The sequence below is a fragment of the Hyla sarda genome, chromosome 9 (genome assembly GCF_029499605.1).
Source record: "Hyla sarda isolate aHylSar1 chromosome 9, aHylSar1.hap1, whole genome shotgun sequence".
NCBI lineage: Eukaryota > Metazoa > Chordata > Amphibia > Anura > Hylidae > Hyla > Hyla sarda.
Window position 1 is genome coordinate 173701519 of NC_079197.1, and position 17794 is coordinate 173719312.

General features: G+C 44.5%; 1 protein-coding gene and 1 long non-coding RNA gene across 3 annotated transcripts in view; one reads left to right on the forward strand and one right to left on the reverse strand.

Annotated features, from left to right (window-relative positions):
- The window catches only part of ERCC2 (ERCC excision repair 2, TFIIH core complex helicase subunit), a 41408-nt gene extending 33507 nt beyond the window's left edge, over positions 1-7901 (reverse strand). Inside the window, exons 1-3 of the mRNA XM_056539841.1 lie at positions 7752-7901; positions 4240-4339; positions 3480-3557 (exon numbers count right to left, since the gene is read on the reverse strand). Of these exons, the coding sequence (XP_056395816.1) occupies positions 3480-3557; positions 4240-4339; positions 7752-7756 (183 nt within the window). The 5' untranslated portion in view covers positions 7757-7901. The remainder of the gene's footprint in view (positions 1-3479; positions 3558-4239; positions 4340-7751) is intronic.
- LOC130291261 (uncharacterized) lies at positions 4234-16231 on the forward strand. Of its 2 annotated transcripts, none has more exons than XR_008847852.1 (3): positions 4234-4369; positions 7765-8088; positions 15959-16231. It is a non-coding gene; the product is annotated as an uncharacterized LOC130291261 (long non-coding RNA). The 2 variants fall into 2 exon arrangements; XR_008847853.1 differs by having other exon boundaries at positions 4250-4369; positions 7768-8088.
- The last annotated feature ends 1563 nt before the right edge of the window (positions 16232-17794 follow it).

Sequence of the window (17794 nt, forward strand, 5' to 3'; positions counted from 1 at the left end):
CCTATCATATAATTATATAAGGAGCTGGATACACAGGAGGGGCCCCTATCATATAATTATATAAGGAGCTGGATACACAGGAGGGGCCCCTATCATATAATTATATAAGGAGCTGGATACACAGGAGGGGCCCCTATCATATAATTATATAAGGAGCTGGATACACAGGAGGGGCCCCTATCATATAATTATATAAGGAGCTGGATACACAGGAGGGGCCCCTATCATATAATTATATAAGGAGCTGGATACACAGGAGGGGCCCCTATCATATAATTATATAAGGAGCTGGATACACAGGAGGGGCCCCTATCATATAATTATATAAGGAGCTGGACACACAGGAGGGGCCCCTATCGTATAATTATATAAGGAGCTGGACACACAGGAGGGGCCCCTATCATATGATCCTATGAGGAGCTGGATACACAGGAGGGGCCCCTATCATATAATTATATAAGGAGCTGGATACACAGGAGGGGCCCCTATCATATAATTATATAAGGAGCTGGACACACAGGAGGGGCCCCTATCATATAATTATATAAGGAGCTGGACACACAGGAGGGGCCCCTATCATATGATCCTATGAGGAGCTGGATACACAGGAGGGGCCCCTATCATATAATTATATAAGGAGCTGGACACACAGGAGGGGCCCCTATCATATAATTATATAAGGAGCTGGACACACAGGAGGGGCCCCTATCATATAATTATATAAGGAGCTGGATACACAGGAGTGGCCCCTATCATATAATTATATAAGGAGCTGGATACACAGGAGGGGCCCCTATCATATAATTATATAAGGAGCTGGATACACAGGAGGGGCCCCTATCATATAATTATATAAGGAGCTGGATACACAGGAGGGGCCCCTATCATATAATTATATAAGGAGCTGGATACACAGGAGGGGCCCCTATCATATAATTATATAAGGAGCTGGACACACAGGAGGGGCCCCTATCATATAATTATATAAGGAGCTGGATACACAGGAGGGGCCCCTATCATATAATTATATAAGGAGCTGGATACACAGGAGTGGCCCCTATCATATAATTATATAAGGAGCTGGATACACAGGAGGGGCCCCTATCGTATAATTATATAAGGAGCTGGACACACAGGAGGGGCCACTATCATATGATCCTATGAGGAGCTGGATACACAGGAGGGGCCCCTATCATATAATTATATAAGGAGCTGGACACACAGGAGGGGCCCCTATCATATAATTATATAAGGAGCTGGATACACAGGAGGGGCCCCTATCATATAATTATATAAGGAGCTGGACACACAGGAGGGGCCCCTATCATATAATTATATAAGGAGCTGGATACACAGGAGGGGCCCCTATCATATAATTATATAAGGAGCTGGACACACAGGAGGGGCCCCTATCATATAATTATATAAGGAGCTGGATACACAGGAGGGGCCCCTATCATATAATTATATAAGGAGCTGGACACACAGGAGGGGCCCCTATCATATAATTATATACGGGGCTGGACACACAGGAGGGGCCCCTATCATATAATTATATAAGGAGCTGATAACACAGGAGGGGCCCCTATCATATAATTATATAAGGAGCTGATAACACAGGAGGGGCCCCTATCATATAATTATATAAGGAGCTGGATACACAGGAGGGGCCCCTATCATATAATTATATAAGGAGCTGGATACACAGGAGGGGCCCCTATCATATAATTATATAAGGAGCTGGATACACAGGAGGGGCCCCTATCATATGATCCTATGAGGAGCTGGACACACAGGAGGGGCCCCTATCATATAATTATATAAGGAGCTGGACACACAGGAGGGGCCCCTATCATATAATTATATAAGGAGCTGGATACACAGGAGGGGCCCCTATCATATAATTATATAAGGAGCTGGATACACAGGAGGGGCCACTATCATATAATTATATAAGGAGCTGGATACACAGGAGGGGCCCCTATCATATAATTATATAAGGAGCTGGATACACAGGAGGGGCCCCTATCATATAATTATATAAGGAGCTGGATACACAGGAGGGGCCCCTATCATATGATTCTATGAGGAGCTGGACACACAGGAGGGGCCCCCATTATACGATCATACGAGGAGCTGGACACAGGAGGGGCCCCTATCATATAATTATATAAGGAGCTGGACACACAGGAGGGGCCCCTATCATATAATTATATACGGGGCTGGACACACAGGAGGGGCCCCTATCATATAATTATATAAGGAGCTGGACACACAGGAGGGGCCCCTATCATATAATTATATAAGGAGCTGGATACACAGGAGGGGCCCCTATCATATAATTATATAAGGAGCTGGACACACAGGAGGGGCCCCCATTATACGATCATACGAGGAGCTGGACACACAAGAGGGGCCCCTATCATATAATTATATAAGGAGCTGGATACACAGGAGGGGCCCCTATCATATAATTATATAAGGAGCTGGATACACAGGAGGGGCCCCTATCATATAATTATATAAGGAGCTGGATACACAGGAGGGGCCCCTATCATATAATTATATAAGGAGCTGGACACACAGGAGGGGCCCCTATCATATAATTATATAAGGAGCTGGACACACAGGAGGGGCCCCTATCATATAATTATATAAGGAGCTGGACACACAGGAGGGGCCCCTATCATATAATTATATAAGGAGCTGGATACACAGGAGGGGCCCCTATCATATAATTATATAAGGAGCTGGACACACAGGAGGGGCCCCTATCATATAATTATATAAGGAGCTGGATACACAGGAGGGGCCCCTATCATATAATTATATAAGGAGCTGGACACACAGGAGGGGCCCCTATCATATAATTATATAAGGAGCTGGACACACAGGAGGGGCCCCTATCATATAATTATATAAGGAGCTGGACACACAGGAGGGGCCCCTATCATATAATTATATAAGGAGCTGGATACACAGGAGGGGCCCCTATCATATAATTATATAAGGAGCTGGACACACAGGAGGGGCCCCTATCATATAATTATATAAGGAGCTGGACACACAGGAGGGGCCCCCATTATACGATCATACGAGGAGCTGGACACACAAGAGGGGCCCCTATCATATAATTATATAAGGAGCTGGACACACAGGAGGGGCCCCTATCATATAATTATATAAGGAGCTGGATACACAGGAGGGGCCCCTATCATATAATTATATAAGGAGCTGGACACACAGGAGGGGCCCCTATCATATAATTATATAAGGAGCTGGACACACAGGAGGGGCCCCTATCATATAATTATATAAGGAGCTGGATACACAGGAGGGGCCCCTATCATATGATCCTATGAGGAGCTGGACACACAAGAGGGGCCCCCATTATACGATCATACGAGGAGCTGGAGACACAAGAGGGGCCCCCATCATATGATCCTACGAGGAGCTCGGTGATGGCGGCAGACACTTACCCTCTGATAGGCCACAATCAGTGACAGCAGTGACACCGTCTTCCCGGTCCCTGATGGCATCTCCAGGACTCCATGACCCTGTCACCAGAACACAGGATAAGTAAGGACTCCACAGGACACAATGCCTCTCACAGACACCTCAGACATGGGCTATACGGTGATTTTGGCCATGACAGGTGACGTGTGACCACAAAATGCTGTGTCCCTCAGGATGGTGACGTATCAGGACTCAGACTGTCCCAGCCAAAATCACTGTCCACAGGAAAAGTTACTGAGTTGCCCATAACAACCAATCAGATGGTTCCTTTAATTTTTTTAAAGGCCTCTGGAAAATGAAAGAAGCGATCTGATTGGTTGCTATGGGCAACTCAGACACTTTTCCTCTGGACGGGTTTTGATAGATCTCCCCCCTGTGTACATTACATTGGCTCCTAAAGTTCCAGTATTAACTGGTTCCATGACAACCATTCTATGTTGAAACTATGGGGGGATTTATCAAAATCTGTGCAGAGGAAAAGATCTCTTTTTTCATTTTCTAGAGGACTTTTCAAAAATGAAAGCAGCGATCTGATTGGTTGCTATGGGCAACTTTTCCTCTGGACAGGTTCTGATAAATCTCCCCCTGTATGACCCAAAGACCAACACTGAGAGGACGACTGGAGAAGAATCAATACCAACCAATATCATCAATAATCAATATCACCAATCAATATAATCAATCCCCTCCAATAATAATCATCATCACCGCCCCTCACTGCACCTTGGCGTCCAGCGTCCTCTTCAGCTCCACCATATAGGAGTACTGCTCCGGATAGATGTATTCATAGGGGAAATAGACCAGTAAACCATCTATATTCAGCCTGGAGAAGAACCACACAGTATATATAGAGGTATATAGGGCAGGGGGTGTATGGTATATAACAGTATAACAGTATAGATAGAGATGTATATAGGGCAGGGGGTGTATAGTATATAACAGTATAGAGATGTATATAGGGCAGGGGGTGTATAGTATATAACAGTGTATATAAAGGTATATAGGGCAGGGGGTGTATAGTATATAACAGTATAGATAGAGAGGTATATAAGGCAGGGGGTGTATAGTATATAACAGTATAGAGATGTATATAGGGCAGGGGGTGTATAGTATATAACAGTATAGATAGAGATGTATATAGGGCAGGGGGTGTATAGTATATAACAGTATAGAGATGTATATAGGGCAGGGGGTGTATAGTATATAACAGTATATATAGAGATGTATATAGGACAGGGGGTGTATAGTATATAACAGTATATATAGAGATGTATATAGAGCAGGGGGTGTATAGTATATAACAGTGTATATAGAGATGTATATAGAGCAGGGGGTGTATAGTATATAACAGTGTATATAGAGATGTATATAGAGCAGGGGGTGTATAGTATATAACAGTGTAGATAGAGATGTATATAGAGCAGGGGGTGTATAGTATATAACAGTATATATAGAGATGTATATAGGGCAGGGGGTGTATAGTATATAATAGTGTATATAGAGATGTATATAGGGCAGGGGGTGTATAGTATATAACAGTGTAGATAGAGATGTATATAGGGCAGGGGGTGTATAGTATATAACAGTATATATAGAGATGTATATAGAGCAGGGGTGTATAGTATATAATAGTGTATATAGAGATGTATATAGGGCAGGGGGTGTATAGTATATAACAGTGTAGATAGAGATGTATATAGGGCAGGGGGTGTATAGTATATAATAGTGTATATAGAGATGTATATAGGGCAGGGGGTGTATAGTATATAACAGTATATATAGAGATGTATATAGGGCAGGGGGTGTATAGTATATAACAGTGTAGATAGAGATGTATATAGGGCAGGGGGTGTATAGTATATAACAGTGTAGATAGAGATGTATATAGGGCAGGGGGTGTATAGTATATAAAAGTGTATATAGAGATGTATATAGGGCAGGGGGTGTATAGTATATAACAGTATATATAGAGATGTATATAGAGCAGGGGGTGTATAGTATATAACAGTGTATATAGAGATGTATATAGAGCAGGGGGTGTATAGTATATAACAGTGTAGATAGAGATGTATATAGGGCAGGGGGTGTATAGTATATAATAGTGTATATAGAGATGTATATAGGACAGGGGGTGTATAGTATATAACAGTGTATATAGAGATGTATATAGGGCAGGGGGTGTATAGTATATAACAGTATATATAGAGATGTATATAGGGCAGGGGGTGTATAGTATATAACAGTGTATATAGAGATGTATATAGAGCAGGGGGTGTATAGTATATAACAGTGTATATAGAGATGTATATAGGACAGGGGGTGTATAGTATATAACAGTATATATAGAGATGTATATAGGGCAGGGGGTGTATAGTATATAACAGTATAGATAGAGATGTATATAGGGCAGGGGGTGTATAGTATATAACAGTATAGAGATGTATATAGGGCAGGGGGTGTATAGTATATAACAGTATATATAGAGATGTATATAGGACAGGGGTGTATAGTATATAACAGTGTATATAGAGATGTATATAGAGCAGGGGGTGTATAGTATATAACAGTGTATATAGAGATGTATATAGGACAGGGGGTGTATAGTATATAACAGTATATATAGAGATGTATATAGGGCAGGGGGTGTATAGAATATAACAGTATATATAGAGATGTATATAGGGCAGGGGGTGTATAGTATATAACAGTATAGAGATGTATATAGGGCAGGGGGTGTATAGTATATAACAGTATATATAGAGATGTATATAGGGCAGGGGGTGTATAGTATATAACAGTATATATAGAGATGTATATAGGACAGGGGTGTATAGTATATAACAGTGTATATAGAGATGTATATAGAGCAGGGGGTGTATAGTATATAACAGTGTATATAGAGATGTATATAGGACAGGGGGTGTATAGTATATAACAGTATATATAGAGATGTATATAGGGCAGGGGGTGTATAGTATATAACAGTGTATATAGAGATGTATATAGGGCAGGGGGTGTATAGTATATAACAGTGTATATAGAGATGTATATAGGGCAGGGGGTGTATAGTATATAACAGTATAGATATAGATGTGTATAGTATATAACAGTGTATATAGAGATGTATATAGGGCAGGGGGTGTATAGTATATAACAGTGTATATAGAGATGTATATAGGGCAGGGGGTGTATAGTATATAACAGTGTATATAGAGATGTATATAGAGCAGGGGGTGTATAGTATATAACAGTGTATATAGAGATGTATATAGAGCAGGGGGTGTATAGTATATAACAGTGTATATAGAGATGTATATAGAGCAGGGGGTGTATAGTATATAACAGTGTATATAGAGATGTATATAGGGCAGGGGGTGTATAGTATATAACAGTGTATATAGAGATGTATATAGGGCAGGGGGTGTATAGTATATAACAGTGTATATAGAGATGTATATAGGGCAGGGGGAGTATAGTATATATAACAGTGTATATAGAGATGTATATAGGGCAGGGGGTGTATAGTATATAACAGTGTATATAGAGATGTATATAGGGCAGGGGGAGTATAGTATATATAACAGTGTATATAGAGATGTATATAGGGCAGGGGGAGTATAGTATATATAACAGTGTATATAGAGATGTATATAGGGCAGGGGGTGTATAGTATATATAACAGTGTATATAGAGATGTATATAGGGCAGGGGGTGTATAGTATATAATAGTGTATATAGAGATGTATATAGGGCAGGGGGTGTATAGTATATATAACAGTGTATATAGAGATGTATATAGGGCAGGGGGTGTATAGTATATATAACAGTGTATATAGAGATGTATATAGGGCAGGGGGTGTATAGTATATAACAGTGTATATAGAGATGTATATAGGGCAGGGGGTGTATAGTATATAACAGTGTATATAGAGATGTATATAGGGCAGGGGGTGTATAGTATATAACAGTGTATATAGAGATGTATATAGGGCAGGGGGTGTATAGTATATATAACAGTGTATATAGAGATGTATATAGGGCAGGGGGTGTATAGTATATAACAGTATATATAGAGATGTATACAGGGCAGGGGGTGTATAGTATATAACAGTGTATATAGAGATGTATATAGGGCAGGGGGTGTATAGTATATATAACAGTGTATATAGAGATGTATATAGGGCAGGGGGTGTATAGTATATATAACAGTGTATATAGAGATGTATATATCCTACTTCATTGTTGCAGCAGACTCCGCCTCCTTCGGTCCGGCCCCGCCCCCCGGGCTCGCCGTAAAGTTGGTCGTTAGTCTCCGGCACGAGATCAGGACGGGGAAGCAGCCATTGTTTGTTTCTGGAAGTTCGACCAATAGGAAACGACTCAGGAGTCATGTGACCGCGCGACCCGTGACCCCCGCGACGCGGTTGTCGACTAGAGAGGAGTCTTCGGAAAAATGGCTGCGCACCGCCAGCAAAGCATGATGGGTAGAGAGCAACATGTGATCATTTATCTGACCTACAAAAACCGATTATCTGGGTGTGGGAGGCGAGGAATAAACTGGAATCAGATATGGTGAGATGAGCAGGCACATACACTAATCATATCACTCATCTCTGTCCTGTGGACCTACAGCTGTTGCAAAACTATAACTCCCAGCATGCCCTGACAGCCTTTGGCTATCTGGGCATGCTGAGAGGTGTAGTTTAGCAAACTTCAGGTTGGGTATCACTGATTCAGTCATATAATATCCAGCCCCAGAGGGGTGTAAAGAGTCACATGGAGGGGTGTAAAGCATCAGATGGAGGGGTTTATAGCGTCAGATGGAGGAGTGTAAAGCATCAGATGGAGGGGTTTATAGCGTCAGATGGAGCGGTGTAAAGAGTCAGATGGAGGGGTGTAAAGAGTCAGATGGAGGGGTGTAAAGTGTCAGATGGAGGGGTTTATAGCGTCAGATGGAGGGGTGTAAAGCGTCAGATGGAGGGGTTTATAGCGTTAAATGGAGGGGTGTAAAGCGTTAAATGGAGGGGTGTAAAGTGTCAGATGGAGAGGTGTAAATCGTCAGATGGAGGAGTGTAAAGCATCAGATGGAGAGGTGTAAATCGTTAAATGGAGGGGTGTAAAGCGTCAGATGGAGGGGTGTAAATCGTCAGATGGAGGAGTGTAAAGAATCAGGGAGAGGTGTAAAGCGTCAGATGGAGGAGTGTAAAGCGTCAGATGGAGGGGTGTAAAGCTTCAGATGGAGGGGTGTAAAGAGTCAGATGGAGGGGTGTAAAGAGTCAGATGGAGGGGTGTAAAGCGTCAGATGGAGGGGTGTAAAGCGTCAGATGGAGAGGTGTAAAGCGTCAGATGGAGAGGTGTAAAGCGTCAGATGGAGGGGTGTAAAGCGTCAGATGGAGGGGTGTAAATCGTCAGATGGAGGAGTGTAAAGAATCAGGGAGAGGTGTAAAGCGTCAGATGGAGGAGTGTAAAGCGTCAGATGGAGGGGTGTAAAGCTTCAGATGGAGGGGTGTAAAGAGTCAGATGGAGGGGTGTAAAGAGTCAGATGGAGGGGTGTAAAGCGTCAGATGGAGGGGTGTAAAGCGTCAGATGGAGAGGTGTAAAGCGTCAGATGGAGAGGTGTAAAGCGTCAGATGGAGAGGTAAAAAGCGTCAGATGGAGGGGTGTAAAGCGTCAGATGGAGGGGTGTAAAGCGTCAGATGGAGGGGTGTAAAGCGTCAGATGGAGAGGTGTAAAGCGTCAGATGGAGAGGTGTAAAGCGTCAGATGGAGAGGTAAAAAGCGTCAGATGGAGGGGTGTAAATCGTCAGATGGAGGGGTTTATAGCGTCAGATGGAGGGGTGTAAAGCGTCAGATGGAGGGGTTTATAGCGTTAAATGGAGGGGTGTAAAGCGTTAAATGGAGGGGTGTAAAGTGTCAGATGGAGAGGTGTAAATCGTCAGATGGAGAGGTGTAAATCGTTAAATGGAGGGGTGTAAAGCGTCAGATGGAGGGGTGTAAATCGTCAGATGGAGGAGTGTAAAGAATCAGGGAGAGCTGTAAAGCGTCAGATGGAGGGGTGTAAAGCGTCAGATGGAGGGGTGTAAAGCTTCAGATGGAGGGGTGTAAAGAGTCAGATGGAGGGGTGTAAAGCGTCAGATGGAGGGGTGTAAATCGTCAGATGGAGGGGTTTATAGCGTCAGATGGAGGGGTGTAAAGCGTCAGATGGAGGGGTTTATAGCGTTAAATGGAGGGGTGTAAAGCGTTAAATGGAGGGGTGTAAAGTGTCAGATGGAGAGGTGTAAATCGTCAGATGGAGGAGTGTAAAGCATCAGATGGAGAGGTGTAAATCGTTAAATGGAGGGGTGTAAAGCGTCAGATGGAGGGGTGTAAATCGTCAGATGGAGGGGTGTAAAGCTTCAGATGGAGGGGTGTAAAGAGTCAGATGGAGGGGTGTAAAGAGTCAGATGGAGGGGTGTAAAGCGTCAGATGGAGGGGTGTAAAGCGTCAGATGGAGGGGTGTAAAGCGTCAGATGGAGAGGTGTAAAGCGTCAGATGGAGAGGTAAAAAGCGTCAGATGGAGGGGTGTAAAGCGTCAGATGGAGGGGTGTAAAGCGTCAGATGGAGAGGTGTAAAGCGTCAGATGGAGAGGTGTAAAGCGTCAGATGGAGAGGTAAAAAGCGTCAGATGGAGGGGTGTAAATCGTCAGATGGAGGGGTGTAAAGCGTCAGATGGAGGGGTGTAAAGCTTCAGATGGAGGGGTGTAAAGTATTAGATGGAGGGGTGTAAAGTATTAGATGGAGGAGTGTAAAGCGTCAGATGGAGGGGTGTAAAGCGTCAGATGGAGGGGTGTAAAGAGTCAGATGGAGGGGTGTAAAGTGTCAGATGGAGGGGTGTAAAGTGTCAGATGGAGGGGTGTAAAGTGTCAGATGGAGGGGTGTAAAGCGTCAGATGGAGGGGTGTAAAGAGTCAGATGGAGGGGTGTAAAGAGTCAGATGGAGGGGTGTAAAGTGTCAGATGGAGGGGTGTAAAGTGTCAGATGGAGGGGTGTAAAGAGTCAGATGGAGGGGTGTAAAGTGTCAGATGGAGGGGTGTAAAGTGTCAGATGGAGGGTTGTAAAGCGTCAGATGGAGGGGTGTAAAGAGTCAGATGGAGGGGTGTAAAGAGTCAGATGGAGCGTAAAGCGTCAGATGTAGGGGTGTAAAGAGTCAGATGGAGGAGTGTAAAGCGTCAGATGGAGGGGTGTAAAGCATCAGATGGAGGAGTGTAAAGCATCAGATGGAGAGGTGTAAATCGTTAAATGGAGGGGTGTAAAGCGTCAGATGGAGGGGTGTAAATCGTCAGATGGAGGAGTGTAAAGAATCAGGGAGAGGTGTAAAGCGTCAGATGGAGGGGTGTAAAGCGTCAGATGGAGGGGTGTAAAGCGTCAGATGGAGGGGTGTAAAGCGTCAGATGGAGGGGTGTAAAGCGTCAGATGGAGGGGTGTAAAGCGTCAGATGGAGAGGTGTAAAGCGTCAGATGGAGAGGTGTAAAGCGTCAGATGGAGGGGTGTAAAGCGTCAGATGGAGGGGTGTAAAGCGTCAGATGGAGAGGTGTAAAGCGTCAGATGGAGAGGTGTAAAGCGTCAGATGGAGGGGTGTAAAGAGTCAGATGGAGGGGTGTAAAGAGTCAGATGGAGGAGTGTAAAGCGTCAGATGGAGGGGTGTAAATCGTCAGATGGAGGGGTGTAAAGCTTCAGATGGAGGGGTGTAAATCGTCAGATGGAGGAGTGTAAAGAATCAGGGAGAGGTGTAAAGCGTCAGATGGAGGGGTGTAAAGCGTCAGATGGAGGGGTGTAAAGCGTCAGATGGAGGGGTGTAAAGCGTCAGATGGAGGGGTGTAAAGCGTCAGATGGAGGGGTGTAAAGCGTCAGATGGAGGGGTGTAAAGCGTCAGATGGAGAGGTGTAAAGCGTCAGATGGAGAGGTGTAAAGCGTCAGATGGAGAGGTAAAAAGCGTCAGATGGAGGGGTGTAAATCGTCAGATGGAGGGGTGTAAAGCGTCAGATGGAGGGGTGTAAAGCTTCAGATGGAGGGGTGTAAAGTATTAGATGGAGGGGTGTAAAGTATTAGATGGAGGAGTGTAAAGCGTCAGATGGAGGGGTGTAAAGCGTCAGATGGAGGGGTGTAAAGAGTCAGATGGAGGGGTGTAAAGTGTCAGATGGAGGGGTGTAAAGTGTCAGATGGAGGGGTGTAAAGTGTCAGATGGAGGGGTGTAAAGCGTCAGATGGAGGGGTGTAAAGAGTCAGATGGAGGGGTGTAAAGAGTCAGATGGAGGGGTGTAAAGTGTCAGATGGAGGGGTGTAAAGTGTCAGATGGAGGGGTGTAAAGAGTCAGATGGAGGGGTGTAAAGTGTCAGATGGAGGGGTGTAAAGTGTCAGATGGAGGGTTGTAAAGCGTCAGATGGAGGGGTGTAAAGAGTCAGATGGAGGGGTGTAAAGAGTCAGATGGAGCGTAAAGCGTCAGATGTAGGGGTGTAAAGAGTCAGATGGAGGAGTGTAAAGCGTCAGATGGAGGGGTGTAAAGCATCAGATGGAGGAGTGTAAAGCATCAGATGGAGAGGTGTAAATCGTTAAATGGAGGGGTGTAAAGCGTCAGATGGAGGGGTGTAAATCGTCAGATGGAGGAGTGTAAAGAATCAGGGAGAGGTGTAAAGCGTCAGATGGAGGGGTGTAAAGCGTCAGATGGAGGGGTGTAAAGCGTCAGATGGAGGGGTGTAAAGCGTCAGATGGAGGGGTGTAAAGCGTCAGATGGAGGGGTGTAAAGCGTCAGATGGAGAGGTGTAAAGCGTCAGATGGAGAGGTGTAAAGCGTCAGATGGAGGGGTGTAAAGCGTCAGATGGAGGGGTGTAAAGCGTCAGATGGAGAGGTGTAAAGCGTCAGATGGAGAGGTGTAAAGCGTCAGATGGAGGGGTGTAAAGAGTCAGATGGAGGGGTGTAAAGAGTCAGATGGAGGAGTGTAAAGCGTCAGATGGAGGGGTGTAAAGCATCAGATGGAGGGGTGTCAGATGGAGGGGTGTAAAGTGTAAGATGGAGCGGTGTTAAGAGTCAGATGGAGGGGTGTAAAGTGTCAGAGCGGTGTAAATCATCAGATGAAGGGTTGTATGGTGTCAGATGGAGAGGTGTAAAGTGCCAGATAGAGGGGTGTAAAGCGTCAGATAGAGCGGTGTAAAAAGTGCCAGAAGGAGGGTTGTAAGGTATCAGATGGAGGGGTGAAAAGTTTTAGAGGGGTGTAAAGCGTCAGATGGAGGGGTATAAAGCCTCAGACAGAGTGGTGTGAACCTTCAGATGGAGGAGTTTTAAACTTCAGACAGAGGGGTGTAAGGCATCACACAGGTATAAAGTGCCACATGGAGGGGTGTAAAGCATCTGACACCTTATACCTATCCGTCTCATGCTAACACCCCTCCATCTGATGCTGTACACCCCTCCATATGACACTTTCACACCCCTACAGACTATGCTTTACACCACTACATACTATGCTTTACACCCTTACATACTATGCTTTACACCCCTCCATATGACGCTTTCACACCCCTACATACTATGCTTTACACCCCTCCATATGACTCTTTCACACCCCTACATACTATGCTTTACACCCCTCCATATGACGCTTTCACACCCCTACATACTATGCTTTACACCCCTCCATATGACGCTTTCACACCCCTACATACTATGCTTTACACCCCTCCATATGACGCTTTCACACCCCTACATACTATGCTTTACACCCCTACATACTATGCTTTACACCCCTACATACTATTCTTTACACCCCTACATACTATGCTTTACACCCCTCCATATGACGCTTTCACACCCCTACATACTATGCTTTACACTCCTCCATATGATGCTTTCACACCCCTACATACTATGCTTTACACCCCTCCATATGATGCTTTCACACCCCTACATACTATGCTTTACACCCCTCCATATGACGCTTTCACACCCCTACATACTATGCTTTACACCCCTCCATATGACGCTTTCACACCCCTACATACTATGCTTTGCTTTACACCCCTACATACTATGCTTTACACCCCTCCATATGACGCTTTCACACCCCTACATACTATGCTTTACACCCCTACATACTATGCTTTACACCCCTACATACTATTCTTTACACCCCTACATACTATGCTTTACACCCCTCCATATGACGCTTTCACACCCCTACATACTATGCTTTACACTCCTCCATATGATGCTTTCACACCCCTACATACTATGCTTTACACCCCTCCATATGATGCTTTCACACCCCTACATACTATGCTTTACACCCCTCCATATGACGCTTTCACACCCCTACATACTATGCTTTACACCCCTCCATATGACGCTTTCACACCCCTACATACTATGCTTTACACTCCTCCATATGATGCTTTCACACCCCTACATACTATGCTTTACACCCCTCCATATGACGCTTTCACACCCCTACATACTATGCTTTACACCTCTCCATCTGATGCCTTATGCTGCTTCATCTGACACCTTGCAGCCATTTGGTCTGACACCTTACACCCCTCTGTCTGACGCCTTACACCATTTTGTGTGATGCCTAGCCCCCGTTCATCTGATGCCATACACCACTCCGTTTGATGCATTACACCCCTTTGTCGGCTGCACATCCATGATAAGAATCTCCGGTTTCACCACATCCCTGCGGTGATCTATAGGATGAGATCTGGTGACTGTGGAGGCCATTGGAGTCCAGTGACCTCATTGTCCTGTAAGAGATGATGTCATGTGACCTCATTGTCCTGTATGAGATGATGTCATGTGACCTCATTGTCCTGTAAGAGATGTCATGTGACCTCATTGTCCTGTATGAGATGATGTCATGTGACCTCATCGTCCTGTATGAGATGTCATGTGACCTCATTGTCCTGTATGAGATGATGTCATGTGACCTCATTGTCCTATATGAGATGTCATGTGACCTCATTGTCCTGTATGAGATGATGTCATGTGACCTCATTGTCCTGTATGAGATGATGTCATGTGACCTCATTGTCCTGTATGAGATGATGTCATGTGACCTCATTGTCCTGTATGAGATGTGGGGTTTATACAGGATCAATTGGTACTAAGGGGCCCAAAGTTCCCAGAAAATCCCCCCCCCCTCCCCATTACACCCCCACCAGCCTGACCCTGATACAAGGCAGGATGGATCCATGATTTATGTTGTTTACACCAAATTCTGACCCTGTCATCTGATGTCACAGCTGGAGGGAGACTCCTCAGACCAGACAACGTTCTTCCATCTTCTATTATCCAGTTTTGGTTCCTGTGTAAATTGTGGCCTCAGTTTCCTGTTCTTAGCTGACAGGAGTGGCCCCCGGTGTGAACGTCTGCTGCTGTAGCCCATCTGCATCAAGGTTGGACATGTTGTGCGGTCAGAGATCATATTCTGCAGACCTCGATTATAACCAGTGGTTATTTCAGTTACTGTTCCTTTCTGTCATCTCAGACCAGTCTGCCCATTCTCCTCTGACACCAACAAGGCATTTTCCTTCACACAACTGCCGCTCACTGGATTTTTTCTTTTTCGGACCATTCTCTGTATATCCTAGAGATGATAGTGTGTGTACATCCCAGAAATACTCAGAGAGGCCCGTCTGGCCCCAACAACCATGTCGCATTCAGAGTCACTTATATCCCCATACTTCCCCTAAATGTATTGAGTTGCTGCTTGTGTTAACAAAAAATAGGTCAGGGATACCTAATAAAGTGGCCAGTGAGTGTATAGAAATTATCTGAATGTAGTCTCTAGTTGACTATGTTAAAGGGGTACTCCAGTGAGAAACGTTATTTATTTATTTTTTAAATCAACAGGTGCCAGAAAGTTATACAGATTTGTAAATTACTTCTATTAAAAAATCTTAATCAGTCCAGTACTTATCAGCTGCTGTATGCTTCACAGGAAGTTCTTTTCTTTTTGAATTTCTATTCAGTCTGTCCTCAGTACTTTCTGTTGACACCTCTGTCCGTGTCAGGAACTGTCCAGAGTAGGAGCAAATCCCCATAGCAAACCTCTCCTGCTCTGGACAGTTCCTGAACTTCCTGTGGAGCATACAGCAGCTGATACGTACTGGAAGGATTAAGATTTTTTAATAGAAGTAATTTACAAATCTGTTTACTTTCTGGCACTAATTGATTAAAACATTTTTCCACCGGAGTACCCCTTTAAGGCCATTAAACTCTATGGGGCCTATACCTGTCCAGGCTCGTGTATGTTGGCATCCAGTTTTGACACTGTGCAGGCGTATACATGCCCTGGAGGGCACAATCATAATGTGAACAAAGCCAAAGTTAATAAATGTCTAGAGTCTTGCAGGTCTATACATTCATTGTGAAGCTATAAAATGTAATATAATGACTCTGAGTCTCTATAAACTCAGGAAAGGTTTGTGCTTCTCCTTCCCATAAAATGAAGATGTTGTCCTCAAAGTTAAGTGTATTGTCCCACCACGGAGCAGATCCTGATATGACACAAACTGCACCCATCGCAGTCCCCAAAGGTTAAGGAGGAATTTACCACCAAACTAAAAACAGTAAAGTGAGCGCCAAAGTAAACTGCAGGAAATGTAAAATAAACAGATTGTGTTAGCTGAGGTGCGGCTGCTTGTCTCATTGCGTAGGGTGCCAATATGTGCCGGGTGCCAATATGTGCCGGGTGCTGCTCCACAACAAGTCCACATTTACTCGTCATCTACTTGTCTCCAAAATGTATCTCATATGTATGGTGCAGATGGTGTTGAATGAAACAATGGTCCTATTATTTCACCTTCTATGTATGGTGAGGTTGGTGTTAGGTTATATAATGATGTTGTGGTGTGGCGGGTTGTGAGGTGCATGGCAGATGTTGTTACCCTAGGGGCAGATGGTATTAATCCCTTGTGTTTGTGACACATCTTTCAATATACAACATATATACAAATGGGGAAACAACTACAGGGGGCCCTGGGACACTGCCTGACAGGGCAGGAAAGGTACAAGGCAACATCATCCCACACTGGGCCACCACAAACTCCCCCTCTTAATTGCAGTCGCCCTCGATGCCCTGTCCTGGAGGGGGGAGGACCGAAGTGCCACTGGGGCCAATGACGATGCCAATGTTCCTGAGGCATTTTTAACACAATGTCCTTTCCAACTCTGACAAAGAGAAATGAGTCCATGTGGCATAGTGAATGTCCATACATGCTCCTGTACATATGCGAGGACTTTTGACCTTGTAATGACATTCTGGACACTCTCTAACAACAATATGCATAACCATTATTAAAGATTTTCTGGATTGGGCTGCCGGAGGCTATCTACCCAATGCCTTGGCTAATGGGGTCCCTTAGTTTTACACACTTCCCCCCCAGAACTTTGTACATATTAATCTAGATATAAGTATTACTTTGACATTATATTATCTCTGTCACTGTACGTGTTTTGTATGGCTATCAGGGATACCTTCTGGCCAGTAAAGTATCCTGCACACTTGGACATAAGAAAACATTAGACATTTTAACTATAGACATGGGTGGACTGGGTGTTCAAATAATGTTACAGTCCTAACTGATATATTTATATGTATGTGGACTACTTTTACCATATAACTGGACTATGTGTGGTACATAACTTTTACATGTTTTAGGGTGAATTAATCTTTGTACCTTGCTGGGAGTTGTCTTTGGGTTGACTGTTGGGACCTACGTAACATCACTTCTGGAGAGTACACTGTGTCTCCTGGAGCTCTTGGCACACCTGGAACTGTGACTGGGTCTTCCTCAGCAAATTTGAGGGTTGGTACAGGGTCCGGACTGGCAGGACTCAGAGTCGCTGACGGTGGTGCTGGAGAGAATGGTGACAGAGTTGGCACTCTACAAACTGGTGTATAGACTGGAGCCAGCGGTGATAGGACTGGAGCTGGAGTAGAAATTAATGTTGGTAGAACAGACCCCGAGGCTGGTGAGACACAGAAAACTGCAGGCTGACTTGGGGAAAACATAGTGAAGTCCATAGATGGAAGAATTCCCTCGCCTGGGACATACTCTCTTGTAGGTCTGACAGCTGGAGGAAATGGCAGATCTTCTTTTAGACATAGTTTGATTCCGTTGCGATGAACAACTTGTGGCTCATACCATCATCTGGATAGGGTATGGCCGTCACCGTGTACAGTTCCGTCTCCCAGATAGAGTCTAATTTATGGGTTCTTGGAAATTTTCGCAGCCAGCACCCAATTGAAG